The sequence below is a fragment of the Sparus aurata genome, chromosome 3, assembly GCF_900880675.1.
Source record: "Sparus aurata chromosome 3, fSpaAur1.1, whole genome shotgun sequence".
NCBI lineage: Eukaryota > Metazoa > Chordata > Actinopteri > Spariformes > Sparidae > Sparus > Sparus aurata.
In genome coordinates this window covers 20,680,294-20,702,595 of record NC_044189.1, presented here as the reverse complement: position 1 = coordinate 20,702,595, position 22,302 = coordinate 20,680,294, and the positions used below count along the sequence as shown (strand labels likewise).

Sequence of the window (22,302 nt, the reverse complement as noted above, 5' to 3'; positions counted from 1 at the left end):
AATGTATAAATGCATCAAGCAATGGCAAAGGGTTGAATTAATACTATAATCGTTTGTCTTCAACTTTATACATTGGTTTCAAAACAAGTATTTTAAAAATGCAATTTAATATTTTTGTTTGGAAAGACATTGTTGAAAGAAGATAAAAAAGGAAGGACAGAAGAAAGAACAAAGGTTGGTAGAACTCTGCAAACGGCTGGAAGTCATTAGAGGTGAGAAAATGTGTAGTTAGGGTGAACTTACCCTTTAATCTCTTTCAAACTGATTGCAAGGAAGGTGTGCGATCATATTCATCTATGCCAGAAGACTCTGAAAGTGAAGCGATGCGTTCAAAGCCGCCACATATCGATCAGTCGAGTCGCTCCTGACATGTTTTAATGTTAAACTGCAATATGATGTCAAAGTAGGAAAATCAGGTGTAAATAATAAAATATATTCGTAGAATGAAGTTGTTACATAAAAGCACAATATCTGCCTCCACAAAGTGCTGGAGTGAAAGTATAAAGCAGCAGAAATTGTTAGAGCAAAGATTCAACAGAAGACATCACAACAGAAACACTTTTTTAAACATTTTTATTAATTAACGCAACTTACAGTCAAGCCAAAGAGTGAACTATATTAAGTGATACGTATTCACATTATGTCCTAACAGGGTTTTACAGCATATCTTGTGTTCTGTAAGCATACTTGTTAACAAAAATAAGGAAATGTAAAATAGAAATCAAAGCTTACAACTTTACAACAACAAGAACAAGGAGCTTAGCAGTGGATGTGAACAAATTAAAATCCGCAACATAAAGACCCTCACCAGAACAGGAATGACAGCAAATTCAGTTTTGGCATGTCGTGGTTTAAATAAGGGAGAAGAGAGAGAGGAGGAAATAAAAAATAAAAATAAAACAACAACTCAAAAACTGAGCTCAAAATGACACAAATGACGGGAGGTTTGAATTCACACGGCTGTGCAGGGCGGCCTTTGCCAAGAGACTTTGGTCACTTTGCTTCTCCATCATGGCTAACAATGAAAAAAAAGCACAATGTATAAAATGAAAATGGCCAATGAGGGAAAAAAAACATCAAGAAAAATTGGAGTGTCCTGGAATTAGTTCTATGTATGAATGAATGAATGAGGGAATATCTTTTATACTTTTCAAGAATCTACAGATGATTGTCTGTTTTTCTTAAATGAGCAGAAAAAAAAAGGTTTTGCAGTCTACTACAACTCCAGGACAGCCCCTACATTCATAGGAGGTAGATAACATGGCAATGACACGAACTCTTTCAACAAAAAGAAGGAGGAAAAAAAAAATTGTCTGAACGGGAATCGAGCTCTCTGTCAAGTCTGTGAAATTGTAGTGCATAATTTGTTCAACTCTTAAGGCCAAATAAGAACCTCACGTGTAGATCTAAGGCTATTTTAAGACAAAGGTGTATGGGGAGGAGGAGCAGGGGGGACACAGTTAAGCAGATACAGCCCTTTTCACGACAATACCTGAGTCAACAGCTGTGTGACACCGCGGAGCCTCGCAGGACGCTCGGTGCACGTCAACTCTTCGTCAACTAAACCCGATATTTTTTGGCTACACAGACACAGAGAACATGCAAAACAAGACCAAAAAAAAAAAAAGACAGAGCATGGTTATATGATGTGGCTACAGCTGAGAAAGATTCTGATGACATTTGCGTAGAAATTGCATAAATGACACGTTATCATTTGGCCACGAGGTGTAACATACTCCTTCGTTACGAGAGAACTCCATCAGATTTACCAGTTGTGGCCTGTGCACAGCTGCGTGTGACATTCAAACCTCCCAAAAAAAAGGGGGAAATTAAAGATTTTATTGGACAATATGAAGTACACTACAGAAAAAAAAGTCAATGCAGCATATATCAGGCTTATGAGGTACTTCATGAATATATATAGATATATCAACCTTTTTAGAAAAGCTCTTCAAAGTCATATTATTCCTTATAATTCCTATTGATAGCATAAAATACCTCGTCAGTTATTTCTTTTTACTTTCTGCCCGACCTCAGGCGGTCAAGTTTTTTTTTTTTTGAGACTGCTTTGAAAGTGCAAAACACAAATACTGATCGTTCTATGCAGCATCTACACTCAAGGTTGCATGATCATTAAAAATGGAATTTCTTTTATATGTGGCGCAGCAGATTCCGTCAAAAATGTAGAGAAGGACTCACAAACCCAATGTTGGGACAGGTGGAAAGAGAGAGAAGAGAGACATCCGACAAAAGGCACACATAAAACGACTACAAAACGCTCTGGATGTTTTCCATTTCATCACGACAAACTAGTTAATCGCCACACAACCTCAGATGTACCTCTCATTGAAGTTTACAATGTTCGAATGCATTGTGAAAGTATGCTCAAATGTGTATATTCCCTTTGTAATTTGTTGCATGCAAGACTACAATCTTATACCCTTGACAGAAACGGCATCAAGTCCGGCTAATCATAGAAGTGGAAAATGAACTTTTATTGCAGTATTGGGAGAAATGTAGGCATTTGATCACATGGAGTGGCTCTATCCAGTATGAAACCTTAGAATTTTAACATTCTGATAAAACGGAAAGAGAAAAGCTGGTTCCAAACACGGAGACAAAGTATCGTCCTGCTAAATTAAAGTCTAAACGTTAATCGAGCGCTACCTCGAGGAAATATTGGCGTAAAGACAAATAACCAGCGATTCCACAGCCCACAAACCAACGTTATTGCTGTACATACATCTTTCCAACAAATCTTCACCACCACTACAAACATTCCTCAATATCTCCAACGTTTTACTGGAATATTAAAACATTGTCAAAGTGTATGATGGCACGTTTTCCGTCGATATACGATATATATGATTACCGTATATACTGTGTATAGTCCTAGATTGTGCTGGATTTGCTTTTGTCACCATCTTTTGAAAAAATAAAATAAAATAAAAAATAAAATGGACTCACGTGAAACAATGAGACTCCCAATTACAAAAATTTGGTCCCCTAACATGTACCCAACTAAAGCAACCAACCAGTCATACGTGATTTACTTGGTTTTCCATTTATTAAGGTTTAAAGGAAAGAACAGTGTTCTCACACGATATTGGCTTGTATTGGTTTGGTCACAAGGAGTTTTGATTTTGTTACCATTATTATAAATTAGGGCTAATATTAGCTAGCACCTGACACTGCTCTGAGGTAGTTTTTTTTTCTTAGTTGGTAAATAAAAAGCCAAGTTATTCTGAAGACTAGAAACGCTTTGAAAATACAAAAATACCCACATGAGCCTTTTCATGATTGGATGCATGTAGATCAGCTGGATAGCATTGGTTCCGTTTGGTGAAGCTTGGTAACAGTTCTCCACAGTCCAGGTCAGGTTTACTACAGGCCCGAGCCCGGTCCCGAACGTCCACTGGAAGCAGCTACGTCTTTGTCTCGGCTCCGTCGTGCCAGAGATCGTTTTACATTCTGATATCGCGTTGGGTCCATTTTTGTCTTAGCACCTCGTGTCTCTGCAGCGTTACAGTCAGTTGTGACTGCACATAAATAAATGGCTACATTTACTGAAAACTGTCAAGAATTGACAACTGATGGATACAACATGAGGATAAAACCGCACTTTTTACCACACTGTTCATAAATGAGCTGCACACATGTTTTTAATGTTTGTCAAACAGGAACGAGAGTCTACAGTCATGAGCAGCTCTGTGAGGCTGAACTCTGAGGAGAAGCTAACGGAATGCTAATATTGTCACAGTAGCAATGCTAACATGCTAATGTTAACAATGTCACTACCTCTGTTAGAATGCTAGGAAGGCTGTCAAAGGTATCAAAACTCGTTTGATACCACATGTTTAAAATGATACGATACCCTCATTCGATAGTATCGCAAGTACCTAAACTATAAATAAACTGATGCACGATCAAATGTTCTACCCAAGGCTGCAGAGATATCAACATTATTACAAATGTGTTCTATGTTGTCACTGACGTCTTGGGTACCAGCACTGTGTGCAGGCTGTTAATTACAAATAAAAATAATGGATAATAAGAGTTTTTTTTATACATATTGTGTCTAAATGTTTAATTTGAAATGGTACGACAACCTAACATTGGTTGATTAGAACTAAACCACAGTACAGCTCTGGTTGATGGGAATGGTTAGCTTAGTTTTGCCGGTTTTTGGTCATAAAATCAAAGAAATGGAAAACGAAATTACAATTTTGACCCAGTGACTGAACAAGATAAAAGACCAATGATCACCAAAAATCATTACCAATCACTGTCTGGGTATCGTGACTGTTTTTAAAACATGATGTGCTAATCCATCAGGTAACTGTTGAGTTATTTTACTGTATAAGTGAATAGTTTGTGTATAAGTGAATCTAAAAATGTCTCCAAAACAACTCTAAACAGTGGAAATATGGCTGCTGACGGACTTCCAGTGGACGTTTGGGTTTTTTCAGGTCTGCCAGTACCTCATTTGATTTCCACTAAATAATCCAGACTTGTAGCTAAAAACCCTAATATAGGCAAACTTTGAAACGTAGATACCTTGTGGACACACACCGGTGTCACGTGGCTACAGGTGATTGGGACATGAGATAAAAGACTGACTGTCAAAGACAAAGTGATGCTTCAGAAAATCTACGAATAGGAACAGGAAAATGATGTAGCTGTAGCCGGCTGAGTGCCATGTAAATCATAAACGGTACTTTTTCAAAATCTGGAAAGACAGCTGTGTAGTAATACAATCACAAAGGAACACAAGCGACGCGCCGACAAACACCTTAGTTTCTTTGCTCTGAAGTGGCGCTGCGCTGAAAGGGTTAATGAGCCGAACTTGGAGAGGATTTTTAAAGGATTTTTAAGGACAACTCTGAAAAAGAACAGGAATATCAGGCCGAGGGCTTAAGCAGAAGCCAAAAATCTAACAGCAAACAAGATCACACACCAAAGCAACCAGCATATATTTACACACACACACACGCGCACACACACAGCTTTTATGTCACAGCACCTCACACAAGCATGACGCCGGAACAGAAAAGATGACTACTCTTTGCACCAGTGTGAACGTTTTACCTCCTACAACTACAGTAGCCAACATCGCCACTGTAGACTCGTTTATCTCGTGTTAATCGGCGAAAAGATTAATGATATCAGCGGTGAAATAGGCGACATCTAAATCAAGGAAATATTAAAGAAGGAAACGTAATACTTTCTGCAATTATTAAAGCCTATAAATAGGAGAAATGAAACATCAAAAATAATAGAAAAGGCTGTACAAGAGAAGCAAACATGAGTATAAATGTACTGGATGGATAGCCTATACAATATTACAAACCACACAGGCTCTAAGTACATTCATTGTTATTATTTGGAGTTAGGAAAATAGGTTCTACTCTACAAGAGGTTTCTTTATATCAGCAATAGTTTCTCTACAAGAGACGGATGAGAGGCAGACAGGAGAGGCGTTACTATACACACGGAAATGGTTTGGAAGGATTTCATCTACTTTATTCCAAAACCATTCGAAAGCAAATAAGTAAACAGGCAGAGAGGAATTTAATCTCAACCTCTTCAAACCCTAAAAACCCCACATACTTACAGAAGTAAAATAACCTGGTATCATGAAAATAAAATGAACTCCTCGATAAAATTAGCTTATGATATGCCGTTTAAATTTACAAACCACAACCTCGAGAAAACAACAGCCAAACTGAGGCGGCCAATCTGCCAGAAAACTTGTAAAGCAGTGCCACATTCATCCAGGCTGGTGTTTCCATACACATTCTTGATTTATCATTTTCATGTTAAACAGAAAAAAGCCCCTTCCTGATCTTGATATGTATCGTCTCTGGCTGTGTAGAGAGGCCTTAGAAACTGTGTTTATTCTATGCACATTGCAGTCTGTGTCACACTTCCTCCCCTGCGCAGCCCTTTGGCATCCAGGTGAGCTGCAGGACTGTCCAGAGCTCACCGGCTCTTTTTCCAACACCTGTCAGTTCATTTTGCATAAAGCACCTTTCTCCCATAACACTGTACAAAGGCAACCCATCCACGTGACTACAAGTTTCACTCGTTCATTAACATTTAAAAGGCATTGGGATATATCCGAAAGATGACATGCTGGATGCTGGTCGGCTTGGTAGAATCTCTCCTGATCAGCAGGTGTGGAGATCTGACTGGCAAGTGTATTCTGAAAAGCCACCAAAACCAACTGTTCCTTTTTAAGTCTAAAAGAAAAAGAGAGGCTGCCACCTGAAAAATAGTCCGAATGCTGCAACAGCTACAGATCTCCAGTCTTGTTTAGTGCAAAAACAACATTGTCAAATGTTTTTAACCTCAAGGAAAAGCAATGCCGTCATGATCTGCTATTTTAAAGGTGCTGGTAAAGGTAATGTAAATAACAAAGAAGCAGGAACAACATGTACAAAGCCACCTCCTAAAAAGACACCGTGAGGTTCTGAATGTAGGTCGCCGCTCACTCTCCCACTTTCTATTATTCCCTGAGGACATCTACATGTCCAAACACAGAGTCGACAACAGGGCTCCACCTGACATCAGTCTCCACAGTAAGAGCTGAAACTAACAGTTACTTTCATGATGAATAATTTGCTGGAGTATTGTCACAATTAATCTTTAGTTCAAAGAAATTTAAGAAAAACAACCCGTGAAAAGTTCAACACAACTCAGATCCCGAAGCGACGCCTCCAAATGGTTTCTTTTGTCCAACCAACAGTCCAAAACCCAACGACTCTTCATTTACCATCATAAATGACAAAGAAAAGCATAAAAATCCTCATTTTCATGAAGCTGGAACCAGCACAAAACAAAGAAGACTATAACGATTATTCAACTATCAAAATAGTGATGAATTTTCTTTTTCGATTGATTAATCGACTGATCGTTGCAGCTTCATCCTGATCCAGTCGACATTCGTTCTCGCGTGAAAGATGACAAAACATGTCCTGCGTTGAAGAGCAACTGATCAAATGCCTGCTTACAAATATCTTTCCACGTGGATTTCAATGTGACTTATTCGCTTTGTATAGTTTAACAGTCTGACTAACAGTGCAACTTGGGTATATTCTACACTTTCTCCAAATCAAGGATATGCTTTGTTAACACCTGCAGTGGGCTGAGGCGGGAAATCAGGCTTTTAATTATACTTTTTTTGTTTTTTAGGCGTGTCATTTCACTGGTGCATAGAATAAAAAGAAAGAAAGAAAGAAAGAGAGAAGCTGCGTGTGAATACAAAACACACTTCAAGAATTTGGTCGTACAGCTCAAAACCACTAAAAAGGAAAAAACACATTCTCTCTTATCAGTTTGAGTAAAACTATGAAGAAAAAGAAAATCACAACAACATAAACTGAGAAAGCGCGTTCACAAATCATGCACACAAAGCGTTTTTAAACCTCCACTGTCAATGCAAGACTCAAACAACGCCAATTAGATAGATAGATAGATAGCAGGGGTAATTATACAGAAATGGCCTGCAGTGTGATGTTACCATAACACTTATACAGGTAACAAGAGGTAGAACACACGGCCATTTCCATACAATTACACCAGTGTCACGCAGTTATATGGCCGAGCCTCCTGCTTCGATTGAGGAACGCGCGTCTGTAGAAAGAGGCGCCGCCGTTCTGCTATCAAAAGTGCATCCAAATTTACATGTTGTGAGACCAGCACCGATAAGAACAATATTGACATCATAACAGTAAATATCAAGTACGTGATTTTTTTTTTTTCAGAATGCCCCACAAACACAGTCAGTCGGATTTCTAGTTGCTTTACAGGAAACGAGTAAAAAGGGTGACACAGAGAGGTCGTCGAAGGGAGAGCAAAGATCCTCGAGATGAAGCATCTTTTTTAAAACGTACGAGTAAAAAGCCTTGTTGACCAGTCCAGTGAGGAATTAAGGTGGTTTTTACAGTGAAAACTTCTAGCACCTAGAATCAAGATGTCCTTTTTGTGCTTTTATGTCTTTTTTTTCTTCTGAATATTAATCATGTAAAAGTTTGTAATCTTGTTTGGCTAAGAAAAGATTGTGTGTTTACAAAGGATACACCCAATTTTTCAGGCTATAAAATCTACAATGTTTTTTACAAATGACCACATAAATACTTCATCCCCGTTAGAAAGGCATGAAGACGCTGCTAAGCACTAAGAAACGCTACTAAATGCAACATGCTAAAAAATAAAAACAATAAAAGCCCTGATTATCTAGCTCTAGAAATGACCCAAATTCATGTGAGATACCCCACCGCTAAATCTCTTGGTTAAAAATTATGCATAGTTAGAAAATGTAGACTACTTGCCCTCCAATCAAGACTATGAGAACATTCGCCAGCTTAACTTAGTAGTAAAACTCAGGTGGGATGTCAGGAAATGTCTAGAATTATTAGTAAGACCGTAACAGTCTTAGAAGGCAAGAGAATATTTGCACTTAAAATCTGTATACAAATAGACAGTGTTAATTTAGACTACATGTGGGCCGGTCGTTTAAAAAAAATCTCTGTAATATTTCAGCAGCTTCCACTGAAAGCTTATTCAAAATATACCTCATTACCAACATTACTATATAGTATAAAGACTCACAAAAAGTCATTTGCATAAAACTCAAGCTTTTGTGCGGCGACTGCTCCCAATCCCAGGAGCAAACACTAGATTTTTTTTTTTGTTGTTAAGGGAATTTCGATCAGTCAAACTCTAAAATGCTGCAGCTCTCACTCCGCTGTACCGAATGCCTGGATATATATCGAGATGCCACACAAATTTCCCGCTCTGACAAAGACGCTGCAGAAAACACTCTCCTGCTGCTGCTATATACATGAAAACATAGAAGAAGGGTTAATGTGTATAAAGGAAGAAATAAAACCAGTATCACAAATGCCTAAATGTCTAAAACATGAGTCAGCTACATGCATATTCATTACAAAAAAAAAAAAAATGATTGAAATTAAATTAGACTAGTAAAACCTAAGGGGGGGGAAAATTTCATCAAGTTCCCCCTCTATGCTGAGTTGTACATCATGTGTCTTTCATCAACACGGCTCAGAGTACATTTGAAAGGTGTCCTTGTTGGGAACCAGTCCCAATACACTGTTTCTCTGCATGGGATTACTGGTGCAACTCTTTCAGTTCAGACTAACAGGAGAGGCAGAGTTGGAGAAAATGGGCTGTTCTTTGACCTCCGTTTGAACACTAAAAGCTCTCATCTAGAATAAACTAAGTGTCTGTTTAAGGGTTGATGACAAATCTGATGCAAAGAATTCATTTAGTAAGCTGTCACCAGATTTGGCATAAAATGGTCATCAGTGTCAATCAAGGACAAATACTGAAAACCCCAGCAGATGTGGGCCTAATGATTAACAGTTTCACACAGAAATGACGACAGAACGATGGTCTCAATGGCACTTTGCAGCACATAGTGCCCAATGTGGAAAATCGCACCCAACCCCAAATATATTAAGTACTTTTGTCCTGATTGAAGTACCCATTCTGCTCAGTGCACTTTGCTTTGATTGGCTGATAAATAATGTTTGTCAGAGGAGCAACTATTTAGGCATATAAACAGTGAACAGGCCTCCTCATCTTCTGATCAATTTCATCTGTCTCCATTCAAGCACCGAGACCCTAACAAACAATAGAAATAGGAGAAGGAGGGTGAACAGCTTCTTCTTATCTTAAATCATCCCCGATGTATCATGATACTGCCCACTAGTTTAGAAATGGTGGATTTCTTCAATCAGTGTACAAACTTTTCCTTTCATACTTTGCAACATATTTCCCCACAACAAGTACAAACACAAACTAATGTACAACATGTAAATAAAACCTCTTCCAGCTCAAACCCCCGACAAAGAGGGAGTCTTTTGCATCTTACAGGCTAATAGCTGGCTTGGTTCAGGTGGGTCTGGGGCTGAAGTACAATTGTAGACATATGGTTGACTGGCAGGTCTGTTAAGTAGGGAGATCATGATGTGAAACCACTGTGATGCTATCTACAGCTGACAGTGAGACAGCGAGGGGTAGTGTGTTTCATCAGTGGGGTCTCACCCACCACAGCCTCGGGTTGTGTGCTCTCAGGCAAAGTACATGGTGCGCAGGGTGTCCTGGTGGATCTGAACGGCCTTGGCCAAGGCCTGTTGGTCACGCCCGTTGCTCTGGCCTGATGTGTGGCTGCCCTCGGCACTGAAACAGCAACATCAGATTATCATCGGGGGGTCTTCTTCACAGTTTACAAGAATATGTGTTAGGGTTGTTCAAATATGGCTAATGGCTCCAAATCCTTACCTGTCGTGCTCTTTGTCCACCAAGTGATATCGAGCCCGGAAAGCCACCAAATGGGCATAGTAAGCTGGTGCTGGGATGGAAACTGACCGGGTGCAGCGCACATAAGTGTGGCATAGCTGGTAGGTGAGGACCTGCAGTTCATCTGAAGAGAAGTGGTTGTCGTCCCAGAGTACATGGTAATGAGACGGCCTGCTGGTGCCCTGCAGAGAGCAAAGATGACACCTGTTGTTTTTGTGTCCACTGCCTTCACTCAACAGTCTTCTGTTATTGGCCAATCTGAATGATTATCTTATTGTTTTTTAAATCTAAGGCCATATAAGTTGTTACAGCCAGAATGTTTGTGTTTTTGTATTGTGCTTTCCCTTAGGTGTCACTCTCATCCCCCCTCCTCCTCCTTGCCAGTGTGTGAAGGTCCACACCTGGTCCTACCTGCCACTCAAGCCAGGTGATATAAAGCCAGTGGGCTGGGCAGCTGTGGTGTGTAGGATCCAGAATGACTGAGCTACAGACTGCACATTTCCTCCCCATCTTCTTTGTTGACCAGTGTTACTTTTTGTAAATTACTTATTTTCTAGCTTAACGACCACATACTGTTTCTGTTCCTTCTTTTACACTTTATTTTACTGTGTTGCTCCACTCACCCCCTGGCCTTACGGTGGCCAAACAGGTCAGAATTCAGTTCTTACCTGAATGCCAGCGTGACTGCAAAGGTAAAAGTCAAATTCTGATGGGTGAGTGATTTTGGTGTCCACCGTGGTGCCTGCAGGAATGTTGCCACTCTTCCCAACCTGTAAAGACCAACAAGAAAATGCTGCACTCAGATAGGAGCAAAGGCATTGGATATGGTGCACGCAAAACAACATCATTTAGGTCAGAAAGTTGTGTTTTCTCACTCCTTTGTTTGGTTAAATTTGATAAGAATCATACAAATTTCCCTCCCGTTCCCTTCTGATGACACGATACTGACCCTCTCGTTTCTGTCCATGCAGAACAGTCTCGTGTGGTGTCTCTTCTGCACTACCACAAAGGTGATACCAGGCTGGTAGTCCTTCTCTAGTTTGATGCAGGCCTCCCGGATGGCTAGCAGCTCGTGCTGAAGGACCTGCATGTAGTCCAAGGACATTAAAAAGGTTAACAGGTGAAAATTTGCTTCGACATTTTAAAACATGTCAAAATGTTGATACAAACTTGGGTATGAAGAATAAGTGTAATAAGTAATCACCAGCATCACCTGGTTGAACTGGCCCTCAGAGATGCCATCGCGGTAGTAGATGATTCTGGTGGGCTTGAAGCGGGTGGACTTGTAGAACTGGATGAGCAGCTCCCGGACCATGGTGGCCAGGTCCTGGATGATGTCCTGACGGTGCTGCTGCACTCGCACTGTGGCACAGTATCTGCTGGGATGGGCGTCCATACTTCCAACGACCTGGAAAGGAAGTAATTAGTACGGAATGAATAGACGGATTTATGATATCAAATCATCCCGATTCTGGCTTCCTTTTATTGGCTAGCTGTCCAAATTGTCTGAGTCTTATTCATGATACAGTACATAGCAGAAATGCTGGCCCCATGAGAGGCTTTCAGAGCCTTATATCCTCAGGTGGGGCCCTCAGGTGACTGTGCTTTTGCTATCAGGGTCCCTCGACTTTGGAACGACATAACTGAGAAGACAGAACTTGCAGAATGTGCAACCTCTTTAAAATCAGTTCTTAAAATCTACTTTTATAGACTTGCTGTTATGTGAAGTCGTCTCTTTAAAAGTCCTTGAGCCTTTCTATCCTTTTCTCTGCTCTTAATCGTTTTATCTGAACCAAATTCCTCCCATGTCATGTTGACTTGGTAATCGTATTTTTATGGCTTATATTCTTTTATTTGTATTTAATTGCTTTAAATAAAGTTATGACTTATAATCATTATTGTATAATGATCAAAATTAAAGGATGGGCAAAAAATGTGACCTAGGGCCTTGAACATATTGTTCGCCATATGAGACAAGTTCACTCTCAGGAGTTACAGAATGACACTGGTTTCTAATTATTGAAATTAAGTCATTAGATTATAAGTTCATCACACTGTAGACATATTCATTAAAGCCACATTAATGGGTTTGGGGCTTCTTTAGAGAAAGAGACACAGCTACTTTGTTACCATCAGCTCTCAGTAACTTTGTGTGCGTGCAGCTAAGAACTCGGAGTCAGTGGAACCTAACGGGAGTTTCTGGGAGTTACTGAGCTATCAAATAAATGTGCTGGCCATGAAACTAAGAGATTGAGTTGAAAGTCGCTTGAGAGCTACAGAGATGGTTGATGATTCCCTGTAATTTCGGCACTTTTACCCAATTTAAGTATTTCTCGATGTGGTGTGATGTCACTTACAGCAGCGATGGAAGGCTTTTTTCCATCTCCGGCAGGCGGATGAGTCACATCTGCCCCAAGAAATATCACTGGTTGCTGGAACACCAACGGCCTGGAGCATAGAATGCAATAAAAACTCAGCACAAGGTAACAGCTGATGTGTGTCCCATTTCAGAGATGATTCATATCAGGATTTCACCCCCAGAATCTTCACTTACCTGCCCTGCGGGAGGAGGATGTTATTGACACCGCCCAGCTTGACGTTGATCTTCAGACAGAGGTTGGAGAGGGTCTGAGGTGTTGTCTTTTGAACATTCTTCACTTGGACACATTGCGTGGCCATGCCGAGTACCGTGTCTCCAACACGTTTCACCTCAGCTACATAACATAGCAGGACAATAAGGACGTATTAATCAAACGTGATGAGGTACAAAACTCAGGCACACTCACCAGTCACAGAAATCTGGCCCTGGACTTTCATAACATACATTTACTATTTATATAAATCGTTTAATGTGGTTGTTATCTCCGAGTATGATGGGATAACTGACGCTTAAATGAGAAAGTGAGCATGGAGGCGAATGGGAGAGAAGCCTGGAAAGAACCATAGAGAATGTAGCTCTGTTTGGCCTGTGTGGTTTCCTATTGCAGAAATAGCAGCAGTAAAACTAGCCCAGCGGGCTCTGAAGCAGCAGGCATGTTCAGATTCAACAGACCAAATGCCAGAGCTTCAAATATAACTCTCTCTAATCACACAAATCCACACTGATTTGGACATGCGTGGCTTTTAAGCAACACCTCGCAACGGCAAAAACATTTGCCTTAAACAGAGTCTGTGATGTTTGTTAATTCACCACACTGTCCAGAACTAATTGCACTCTGTCGTGGCATTATTATTTTTTTAAATGTTATCTATTTTTAGCATCAAGACAATGCACTGAATCATGTGGACAAGGTAAATCTTCTTCAAGAACAGATAAGTATGAATAAAGTTCCTCATTCACTCCATCACACAGACTATATGAGTGGATCCCTCACCGTAGACGGGCGTCTTCCCCGGTAGGATGACGACCACCAGCTGGAGGCCCTGGTAGGTGTACTTGAGGTGTCTGAACATGGGCTCCACGCTGTCCGCTCCCTGGGCGTACTTACAGAAGCAAGGCTGACCCTGGATGGGCATCCCTGCATCCCTGGAGATCTTCCTCAGCTGATCTGTGAATGCTCTGAGAGAGAAGAGGAACTTGTTAATGACACTTCAGTGAGTTTCAGTGGTTAAGGACACCAAGGAGTCTAATAATGTCCCTGAGTTACCTGGAGTGTCTTGACTCAAGTGTTTAAAAAAAGCAAATTGTCAATAAAATCATGGATATTTTATCAACACCTCAGTCAGGTTTTATCCATCAACAAGGGTGTGCTGCAGGGCTGAGTATTAGGTCCACTTTCACAATATCTATATATTCTTATACCTGAAATACTCCAATTCAACTACTTTTACTGAAAAAACTGAATAGGAAAAGTTAAGAACATTATGATTATGCTATAACACAATATATCTCAAATACAAACAATTAAAGATGATCATTTAGTCTTACACATGCTGTCATGGCACCAAACATATAAAGACAGTAACTGGCACTTTTCACTCGACAAATTCAAATAACTAAACCCAGCAAAGGCTCTGCAGATGATTGCACAGCTGTACATACTCAACATGCAATCCTACAACCCTGTGGAGCTAAAATACTTCTGTCCTCAGGGTCAGTAAAGTGAAAGACTCTGGAAACTGGGCTGTCGTGACAGTTGTGAGAGACCCAACAGGGCTATAAATCAAATGAGACGGCTGTGGTTTCTGTGACCGCAACATTTCCAGCTCACAGTCCAGTGAATCAATGCTTTGTGTGTCTGCATGCCATCAAGGTTTACAATGACATGAAATACATTTGCAACATGCTAGAGCACTTCACTTACTTGAGCAGGAGTTCAGTGCACTGCCTCTGTGGTGCGAAGCAGGCGATGGCCCACACTTTGATCTCAATGCCAGTGTGGAACTGCTTGTTCCTCATGTCCCATACTCCCTGGATTGGTGTGGCTATTGCTTTGTTCTGCAAAGAGTAATGACATCAGCATCATAAACCCTAGACACCTTTGGTTATTTCAATACAATTGAATACCAATAGCGTATTAATTCCAAGTCACCATGAACGTATTGACCCCAGGTGATCCACATACCCTGCCTCCATACAGAATGGAAGGTGCCTGGAGGACACGGCCGTTCACTTCGGTCATCTCATCCCGCACCATCACTCCAAATTCACGAACGTAAGGGTCAGTGTTGAAGTTGGCACTTCTCATCTTAAAAACAGGACAGAGCAACATAGCAGTTAGATCTGATGTCAGTATCTCCAGCTGTCCCTTCGTCCAAGTGCCTGCTTTTGCGAAACAGAAGAACTTTTTAGATAGAAAAGGCGGCACATTTGCTCCAAGGTAAATGCAGCGCTAGCATCTCCTGGATCTCAGTGGCTGTCCAGTTGCTCATCTTAATGTCCGCGGATGAAGTGATGGACTGACTGCTGTGATCAGCTGTTTCTTGGTTTTAAAACTCACCGGCTGTTGGTCACACAATAGTGCACGTCATCGACACAACCGTCCATCTTACACCGGGGCCGGCACATTGACGCCTCGGTTTTAGATAGCAGGCGAGGCAGAAATAAGTGTACCCTCCGAGGCGGCAAATCAGCGGACCACAACAGACCCCCAATTTGCCGTCCTCTGTCTAAAACCGGACCGAGCCGCCAAAAGGACGGGCAGATTGGCGGCTTGCTGTCCTGTCTAGAAACGGCTAGAGTTACGATTTAAGTCCAGATTTGGACGTTTTCCTCAAATGTAGTAATGACATATACTGCAAGGCAATTCTACGTATCTTACACAACATGTTCCTCACAAATATAATTCATTTAAAAACTGAATGTGTGGCAGTGATCCTTACTTCCAATCAGAATGAAGTGTAAATCGTATACGTGCTACAAATGAAATCTAGGGTCGGTGTGTAAAGAACCAGCCACAGGACCAATGTCACGGAGTCGAACTGAAAGCTTGTCAGCCGGGCCCTTTGACCTTTTTCTTATCTCACCCCAACAGTCAACTAAAACCTATTCTTGCCATGCAGCCACTGAATCCTGTTACATTTTTAAACCACCAACATCTTCTGTTTCAAGAAAATTTGTTGGCAGCAGTTGCTGACACGTGTTTTTGTTCTCAAGTCCTCTGTTGTGGGGAGTCAGTCAGTCAAGTGTCAGGGACGGATGCAGCCATCAATTTTATAGGCTTTTGTCGTTTGAAGGTTTTTTGGTCACCCCTGACCTTTTGTTGCAGTGCGCTCAGATTGACAATCTTGACTTTGTTTTCTATTGGTTCTGTTCTATTGGCATTTAGCAGCGAACACAATGTAAACACTTTTACTGTTTATTGTTGTAGTAGAAATAGTGTCAAGTGGGAACCAAAGTTTATACATCTTGTTTAAGGTTTTGATGGTTCTCAGTCACAAAGCTCACTTCTGCTGCCTTCACAATGACTTACCAATTTACTAATTTCATCCTGACGGTCTGGTGCCGATCGGGCTGTGGCACGGATCATAGTGGAGGTCTGATTGTCCGTCAGCTTTTTGATGCAGCGCTGTCCTGCCACTATGTTACACACCTAAAGTGGACGAACATGAAACAAAAACAGATTGAGGAATCAGGAATCTGAATACTTTTCAAAAAGCCATTTAGTTCAGGAGGTCGACAATGCTCACCTCTAGAGGTAGGTAGGTGTGCTTCTGCTCCTGTCCCACCTGTAGACACGGGAGGTGGGGGTATCTCAGGATGAGCTTGTATTTGTCTTTGAAGTACTGTGCTACTGTGCATTCAATAGTTTGGCCGTTCTCCTGCTGCAGGGGGAACCTGAGGGATGTCAAGATTTCAGGCAATCAGCATTCAAGCATTTTATGTGACAGCAATCTTATTGACGCTGGACTGCAGATGATGTGTTTCAGCAACAACACAATCAACAAAGAAAGGAGATGAATAAAGATGAGGTCGAGGAGATTTCTTACGTTTGGTGGCTGGCTGGTCTTCGAGTCACGTTGCACACTCTGTACTTCCGCTTCATCTGCCCACAGTGGGTGATCTCCACCTTCAATCCTTGGAGGAATCATGTAAAGCGACAACAGTATTTAAGAACATATTCAAAAAATAAAGTAAACACACGTTTGTTTTGAAAGGCCATGTAACAAAGAACATGGGTAGTAACCATTTACATGACAGGGGGACAAACAAACAAGTATAAAACTTTATAGACTTGAAAATACATGTTTCCTATCTGCTATGACGCTTAACTGAGTTAACTTGTACATCCACTACTAACTCAGCCTCCTGAACTTCAATTACCTTTGATTTCCTTTGTAAATTTCACTCGTTGAGAGTCTGTTAAGGGCTTCTGTTGTTCTTCAATGCTTTTGAAATCCAAGACCTCACACATGAACTCGATTACAGGCTGGGCTTTGTAGAATGCAGTGGCTGAAACTGCAAACAAAACAAGCACGCAGAGATGAGATTCATAGGAACACCTGTATTTTCTAACAACGTGCGTACAATCCGCGTTAAAATTACCATCGATGTTGAGCATCATTTTCCAAAGAGAAGGCCTGACAGACTGGTGGAAGCCAAACCACACCTCTCTGCCACCACCAAGGGGGTTCGAACAGCCTTCTGAGGGAGTGAAGAAAGAGCGGCCCACCGGGGTGTACCTGTAACAGACGAGAGGGGGACCGGATTAATATGTTTTAGAAACAGAAGAGATTCAACAAACTGGTTAAAGGACAGACAGGTTATAAAGAGATTTACAGTGATTATTAGTGGGCTGTTATGGAAAAGCCTCCAATGGAGCCCAAAATTCTGGAACCTGCACACAAGACCATGTACCATTCTGATAAAACATGATTTTTTAAATTGGAAACATGGACCTGCTACTTCCCAACAGCATCCTGCACACAGCGACTGATACACAAAGCAAAAAATGATATTGGTAGATCTATAGTATTTAACACGACAGATTACATGTCTATATACGTTTGAAGCTGATACAACTTGACTGTCACGCTGTATCGAAACAAAGCCAACGCTATCTCAGCCTGGAAGCAAGCCCAGAAACTTAATACGGGAAAACAAGTTGTACAACATGTTTCTATCATGCTCAGTTTTAATCCTTTTGGACAGATTTCAGTGTGAAACATGAATTTGGTTTCTGTTTATTAGCATACAAATGGAAAACCACTCATTATGCAAGTTTTCACTTATTTTAATGGACTTGAACTGTTTAGCAATACAATAATGTAATGTACATGTAATTCTTAATTACTGCGAAAACATGCAAAACCACCTCTGTGGTCATCTGACAGCAGTAAGGATGAGGTTGATTTTATAACAAGCATAGCAGAAAACATGACATGTAAAATAAAGAGGACATCCATCATCCAAAAGTGAATCAATATGAAATAATGAAAAACTCACCTCATAGAGGGCAAATGTCTCATGACCACATCCAAGGCTTGGACGGTCTCAAAGGGGACGCTGGGTAGCCGTCCTGCTAGCGCTTCGTGGAGAGCTTGCAGGCTGACACAAGACACCCACTTGATGGAAACTTTGAAGCTACGGTCTTTGCCTTCACCAGGAATGGTTACCTCAAGCTCCACCTGTGTTTTAGATGGGCGAGAGACAAAAAGGTAAGATTCAGATTTTTGGACTTCAAAAGTAAGGAGCTTTTTCTTATCGCAGTTTATCCTGAGAATAACAACCTTGTCTCTGCCGATGGGCAAGGGCATGGCAGTGTAGAGATTCTTCCTCCCGTCATACACTGGCTTTCGATCACCAAAGATCTGTGTTTTAAAGTGCTGGACCATGTGCTCCACAATTTCACTAAGAACACAATGAAAGAAAAACAAATTACCACAATGTGCTCAACATTCCAACTACTGATCAACTGCCAGGGGCTGCCAACTGAGCATACACATGGACATACCGATTGACCCTCCTGGGGCATTTCTCAGGCTTGATGTCGATGTCATAATGGTAGACCTCCAGTTTGGGGATTTCCATCTCAAAGAAGTTGGCCTGGAGCTTGATTGTCCTGCCCATGGTGCCAAAGTCTGGCCGTGATGGTGGCTTGAATACATATTCTGGCACTGGGGATGATGGGGGTTCTGTAACAGGCAAAGTAGAAAAAGCACATCATTAGGGTCAGAATACACAAGATCTTAAAAGGTCCAACTAGTATTTTCAGATTAAATAACATAAAAGGGGTTGCTCAACAAACATTTTTGATACGAGCATGTTTCACGTCATCGGAAAAAAGGGGAGAATTTTCTCTTTTACACAAAGTATCAGACGTAGAAAGTCCTTTTGGCTTTAGCAAACATTATCTCGGATGTCTTATGTAACACGTCTCAAACAGTTCTACACAACCTGCAACATGAGTTAGATCTGTTCAAAACACTATTTTGTGTTTCATTTGTATGTTTTTGCATTAAAAATGCTTCTTCTGACAAAAAATCATCAAGAAAAAACATACAAACTAATTTTTCATTCAATAACTTATTATTCTTTTTATAAACAAGGCAATCATTATCCCAGATTTGATTGAGGTTATTGCATCCCAGGGGTAATTTTTTAACCATTCAAAAACCAACCAGTCCACAGCTGCCTTGCCTTTTACTTCCATGGAGTCCTCTTTTCTCTTGAGATCTTATCATGAACCCTTCCTACATTTTGTTGGCACCATTCATGGCACTTGCAGATAAGTCTGTATCTTTGTTTCTCATTTCATACAAAGATAAATGTTATCGAAGCTGTTATTTATCTGAACAAGTCTAGTTGGGTCTCATTTTACATCTGCAGAGTAAATCTTTAACACCTGGTTTGTGAATATGAAGCTAGTCATCATGTAACACTGCTGCTTAGTTCAAGCTTCGAGCTGGTGGACTCACTTAATTCTCAATATTTCACATATATTCCAGATGAATATCTTCTTTTGAGTTTTGAGCTGGAAAAACTCAAACCATCAGCTACCACCTTCTCAGATCCAAATCAGATGCACTCAGGCTTCTTCTTACACCCTGAAAGATTGTTTTAAGGTGTCTTCCATTCTTTGTGTTATCCTAAAGAGTATGCACCAAGCTTTCATCTTTGGAAGGCAAACTGAACCAAGACACCCTATATATCTGCAACTTTCAGTGAGCCCATCAGGACACCCTCTCCATTCCCTTCAGTGCCTTATCTTTGTGCTCCAGCTCTGTTCACTCAAACAGAATAACACCCATAAAGCCTCTAATATATGGTGGGTACTACTGCATAACCTCTATCTTTTATAAGTGTAGGCTGCCATTCAGAGGACAAAATGAGGTGCGTTTGAAGGAAATTGACTATCGAGAATGACGAGAGATTCACTCATGGTGCCAAATCACCTGTGTCTTATTTCCTGGACAATTTAATTATTTGGTCAGAAGGTTAAATTGTATTCCAGATGAGAACATACTGTGATGCTTGAAGGATGTGAAAAAGGCAGTGTTGCCATTAACACTCGACCAATGCTGGGGCCAAAAATAAAGGCCAAATATGGGAAAATCTTACCAGAGCTTGCTGACCCGGAGGAACGGGGTCCCTCGAGCATCTCAGAAGCTAAAGAGGACAAAGCTGACATGTTATAAATGCTTGACAATACAACACACACAGTACGTATATAAACAGAGCAGTGGGAATGTACACAATGCTCGACGAGTTAAATCTGCAGTGAAGAATTAAGTTTATGTGTAAAATTCCAGACCTGCAGGATTAGATTGAACTATTCCTTAATGTTGCAAGTAGCAATATAAGTCAAAGTCATCTGTACATGTACATTCCTACTGCAAACAGCCATTTGAATAGGACTTGCTCTCTTATCTCCACCACCAGGCCACCATCCACAATCAGAGACAACTTTTTTTTTTTTTCATACTCTTATCAATATGCACACAGAAAGAGTCGAGCAAGCTGGCAATCTTAACTCTGCTGAAGCCGCCCAATTCTCCTGGAAATAACCTAATGCTACACGTCTGTTTGTGTTTTCCTGTAATAAAGATGCATCTGCATCACACAAACAAGCCCAGAAAACAAGAAATACATTTAAAGAGAAATGCAATAAATTATAGGGTCTTGTTTGCTGCACAGGCTAAAAGTGTGCAGGAAAAACAAACATGGAAAATAGAAGCTACACTATAAGATTATCAATGAGAACCAACTGTTAACACTGTAACTGTATTATAGCCACAGTAAAACTTAATATACACACTTCTCTGTCAACCTATAAACGTACAATCACACATGATCCCCGTTACACTGACAGGGCCGATTAATGGCGTTAAGAAATGTCAGTCTTTGACAAATAATTCTGTACTAAATCTACTAAATGTGTGTTGGACACTGCTAGCTAACCCCGGCTACGATATGTGATGAGATTAGATAGCATGGTCGGCCGCTAAATATTGATCCAACTCGGTATTCGTTGTTAAACAGCGAGACACTGAAAACAAGTATGTGCGTGTTTGTGGTCGAACATTATCCGAAGAAAATCTACGACAGTCGATCCATTTTCGTGAGATTACACCGGGAAGCTAACTAACAACAAGTTCGGGAGCGAGTTATCGTTGTAGCTAACTTGGCTAACGGCAGCTTCTTGTTGTTGCACGCTAGCTAAGCTTGCCCCCACTACTAATGCCTCCACTTAAGACCGGGACGACATGTTCTGGATCAAAGGTTCCGTTGGGTTTTGTAAGAACTAGTTAAATGAAACAGGGATCGAGTCGGTGTTTCGGCAACGGCTCGACGCGATGTAGCAGAAATCGCCTGCAACTACTGTGTTATTTTCCTGCTAGCTGCATCACTTAGCTGATGCTAACGTTAGCCGCACCACTTACCTCCAGCAGAGGAGTACATTTTGTCGACTTTTTGAGCGTGTGTCGTGGACGTACAGATACTCCACTTTATGTTCGTCAAATTCCACCCAAACTCATGCGTATTTATATCTACAAGAGCGGCGGAGGAAGCCCAGTTGGGAAATAAAGATATTTAGTTAGCCAAGTGGTAAATATTTGGAGTGTCTCATCCTCGGTACGGCCCCATCCCCCCAACACACAAAACGGGAGACGAGAAAAAAGATAGCACCGAAAAGACGCATGCAGGACCAGAGCATGCCCTGCCACCCACTTCCGGCTTCGACTACTTCTCGTCTAACGGCCTCAATCTTTGCATTTTTTCATTATAGCGGTGGGTTTTTTTTAAATAAAAGATGAATTTACCCCACCATATTAAAGCTTGAGGTCTTAAAAGCCTGATATCCGTACATATTGAAAGTCGGTTCTTCTGTAACAAAAAAAGGAAAGAAAAAAGATTACAAAAGGTATAATTTGTGCTTTTTCTTCTATAAAGCACGTACAGTTTATATGAGCTAACTTGTCCACCACATTCATGTTATCAACCTGCTAACTTACTGCGTTACAAGCTGCATTTTCGTCTACAACGACCAACGGTTTCTGTACATGTAAAAAGGAGGAGAACTATCTTGATGA

The 22,302-nt window shown here is 40.9% G+C and overlaps 1 protein-coding gene across 4 annotated transcripts; it reads right to left on the bottom strand.

The window, feature by feature from the left end:
• Positions 1–556: 556 nt before the first annotated feature.
• Positions 557–21,885, bottom strand: ago2 (argonaute RISC catalytic component 2). Of its 4 annotated transcripts, none has more exons than XM_030411575.1 (20): positions 21,652–21,885; positions 20,330–20,377; positions 18,723–18,903; positions 18,499–18,619; positions 18,215–18,396; positions 17,315–17,451; positions 17,093–17,227; positions 16,759–16,858; positions 16,459–16,606; positions 16,242–16,361; positions 14,862–15,017; positions 14,634–14,767; positions 13,704–13,888; positions 12,884–13,043; positions 12,687–12,777; positions 11,543–11,737; positions 11,279–11,413; positions 10,998–11,099; positions 10,312–10,511; positions 557–10,209 (listed from the first exon to the last, which is right to left on the bottom strand). In XM_030411575.1, the coding sequence occupies exons 1-20, from the start codon at positions 21,668–21,670 to the stop codon at positions 10,101–10,103; spliced, it is 2,658 nt and encodes an 885-aa protein (XP_030267435.1). In that variant the 5' UTR covers positions 21,671–21,885; the 3' UTR covers positions 557–10,100. The 4 variants fall into 4 exon arrangements, with proteins under 4 accessions (XP_030267435.1, XP_030267438.1, XP_030267437.1 ...); XM_030411578.1 differs by having other exon boundaries at positions 14,895–15,017; XM_030411577.1 differs by having other exon boundaries at positions 16,759–16,846.
• Between the last annotated feature and the right edge of the window lie 417 nt (positions 21,886–22,302).

Coding starts and splice junctions, on each gene's coding strand:
- ago2 (XM_030411575.1), bottom strand. Junction 18,904..20,329: donor CTCCGGGTCAGCAAGCTCTG/GTAAGATTTTCC, acceptor TGCCTGTTACAG/AACCCCCATCATCCCCAGTG. Junction 16,859..17,092: donor ATTTACAAAGGAAATCAAAG/GTAATTGAAGTT, acceptor GTCGCTTTACAT/GATTCCTCCAAGGATTGAAG.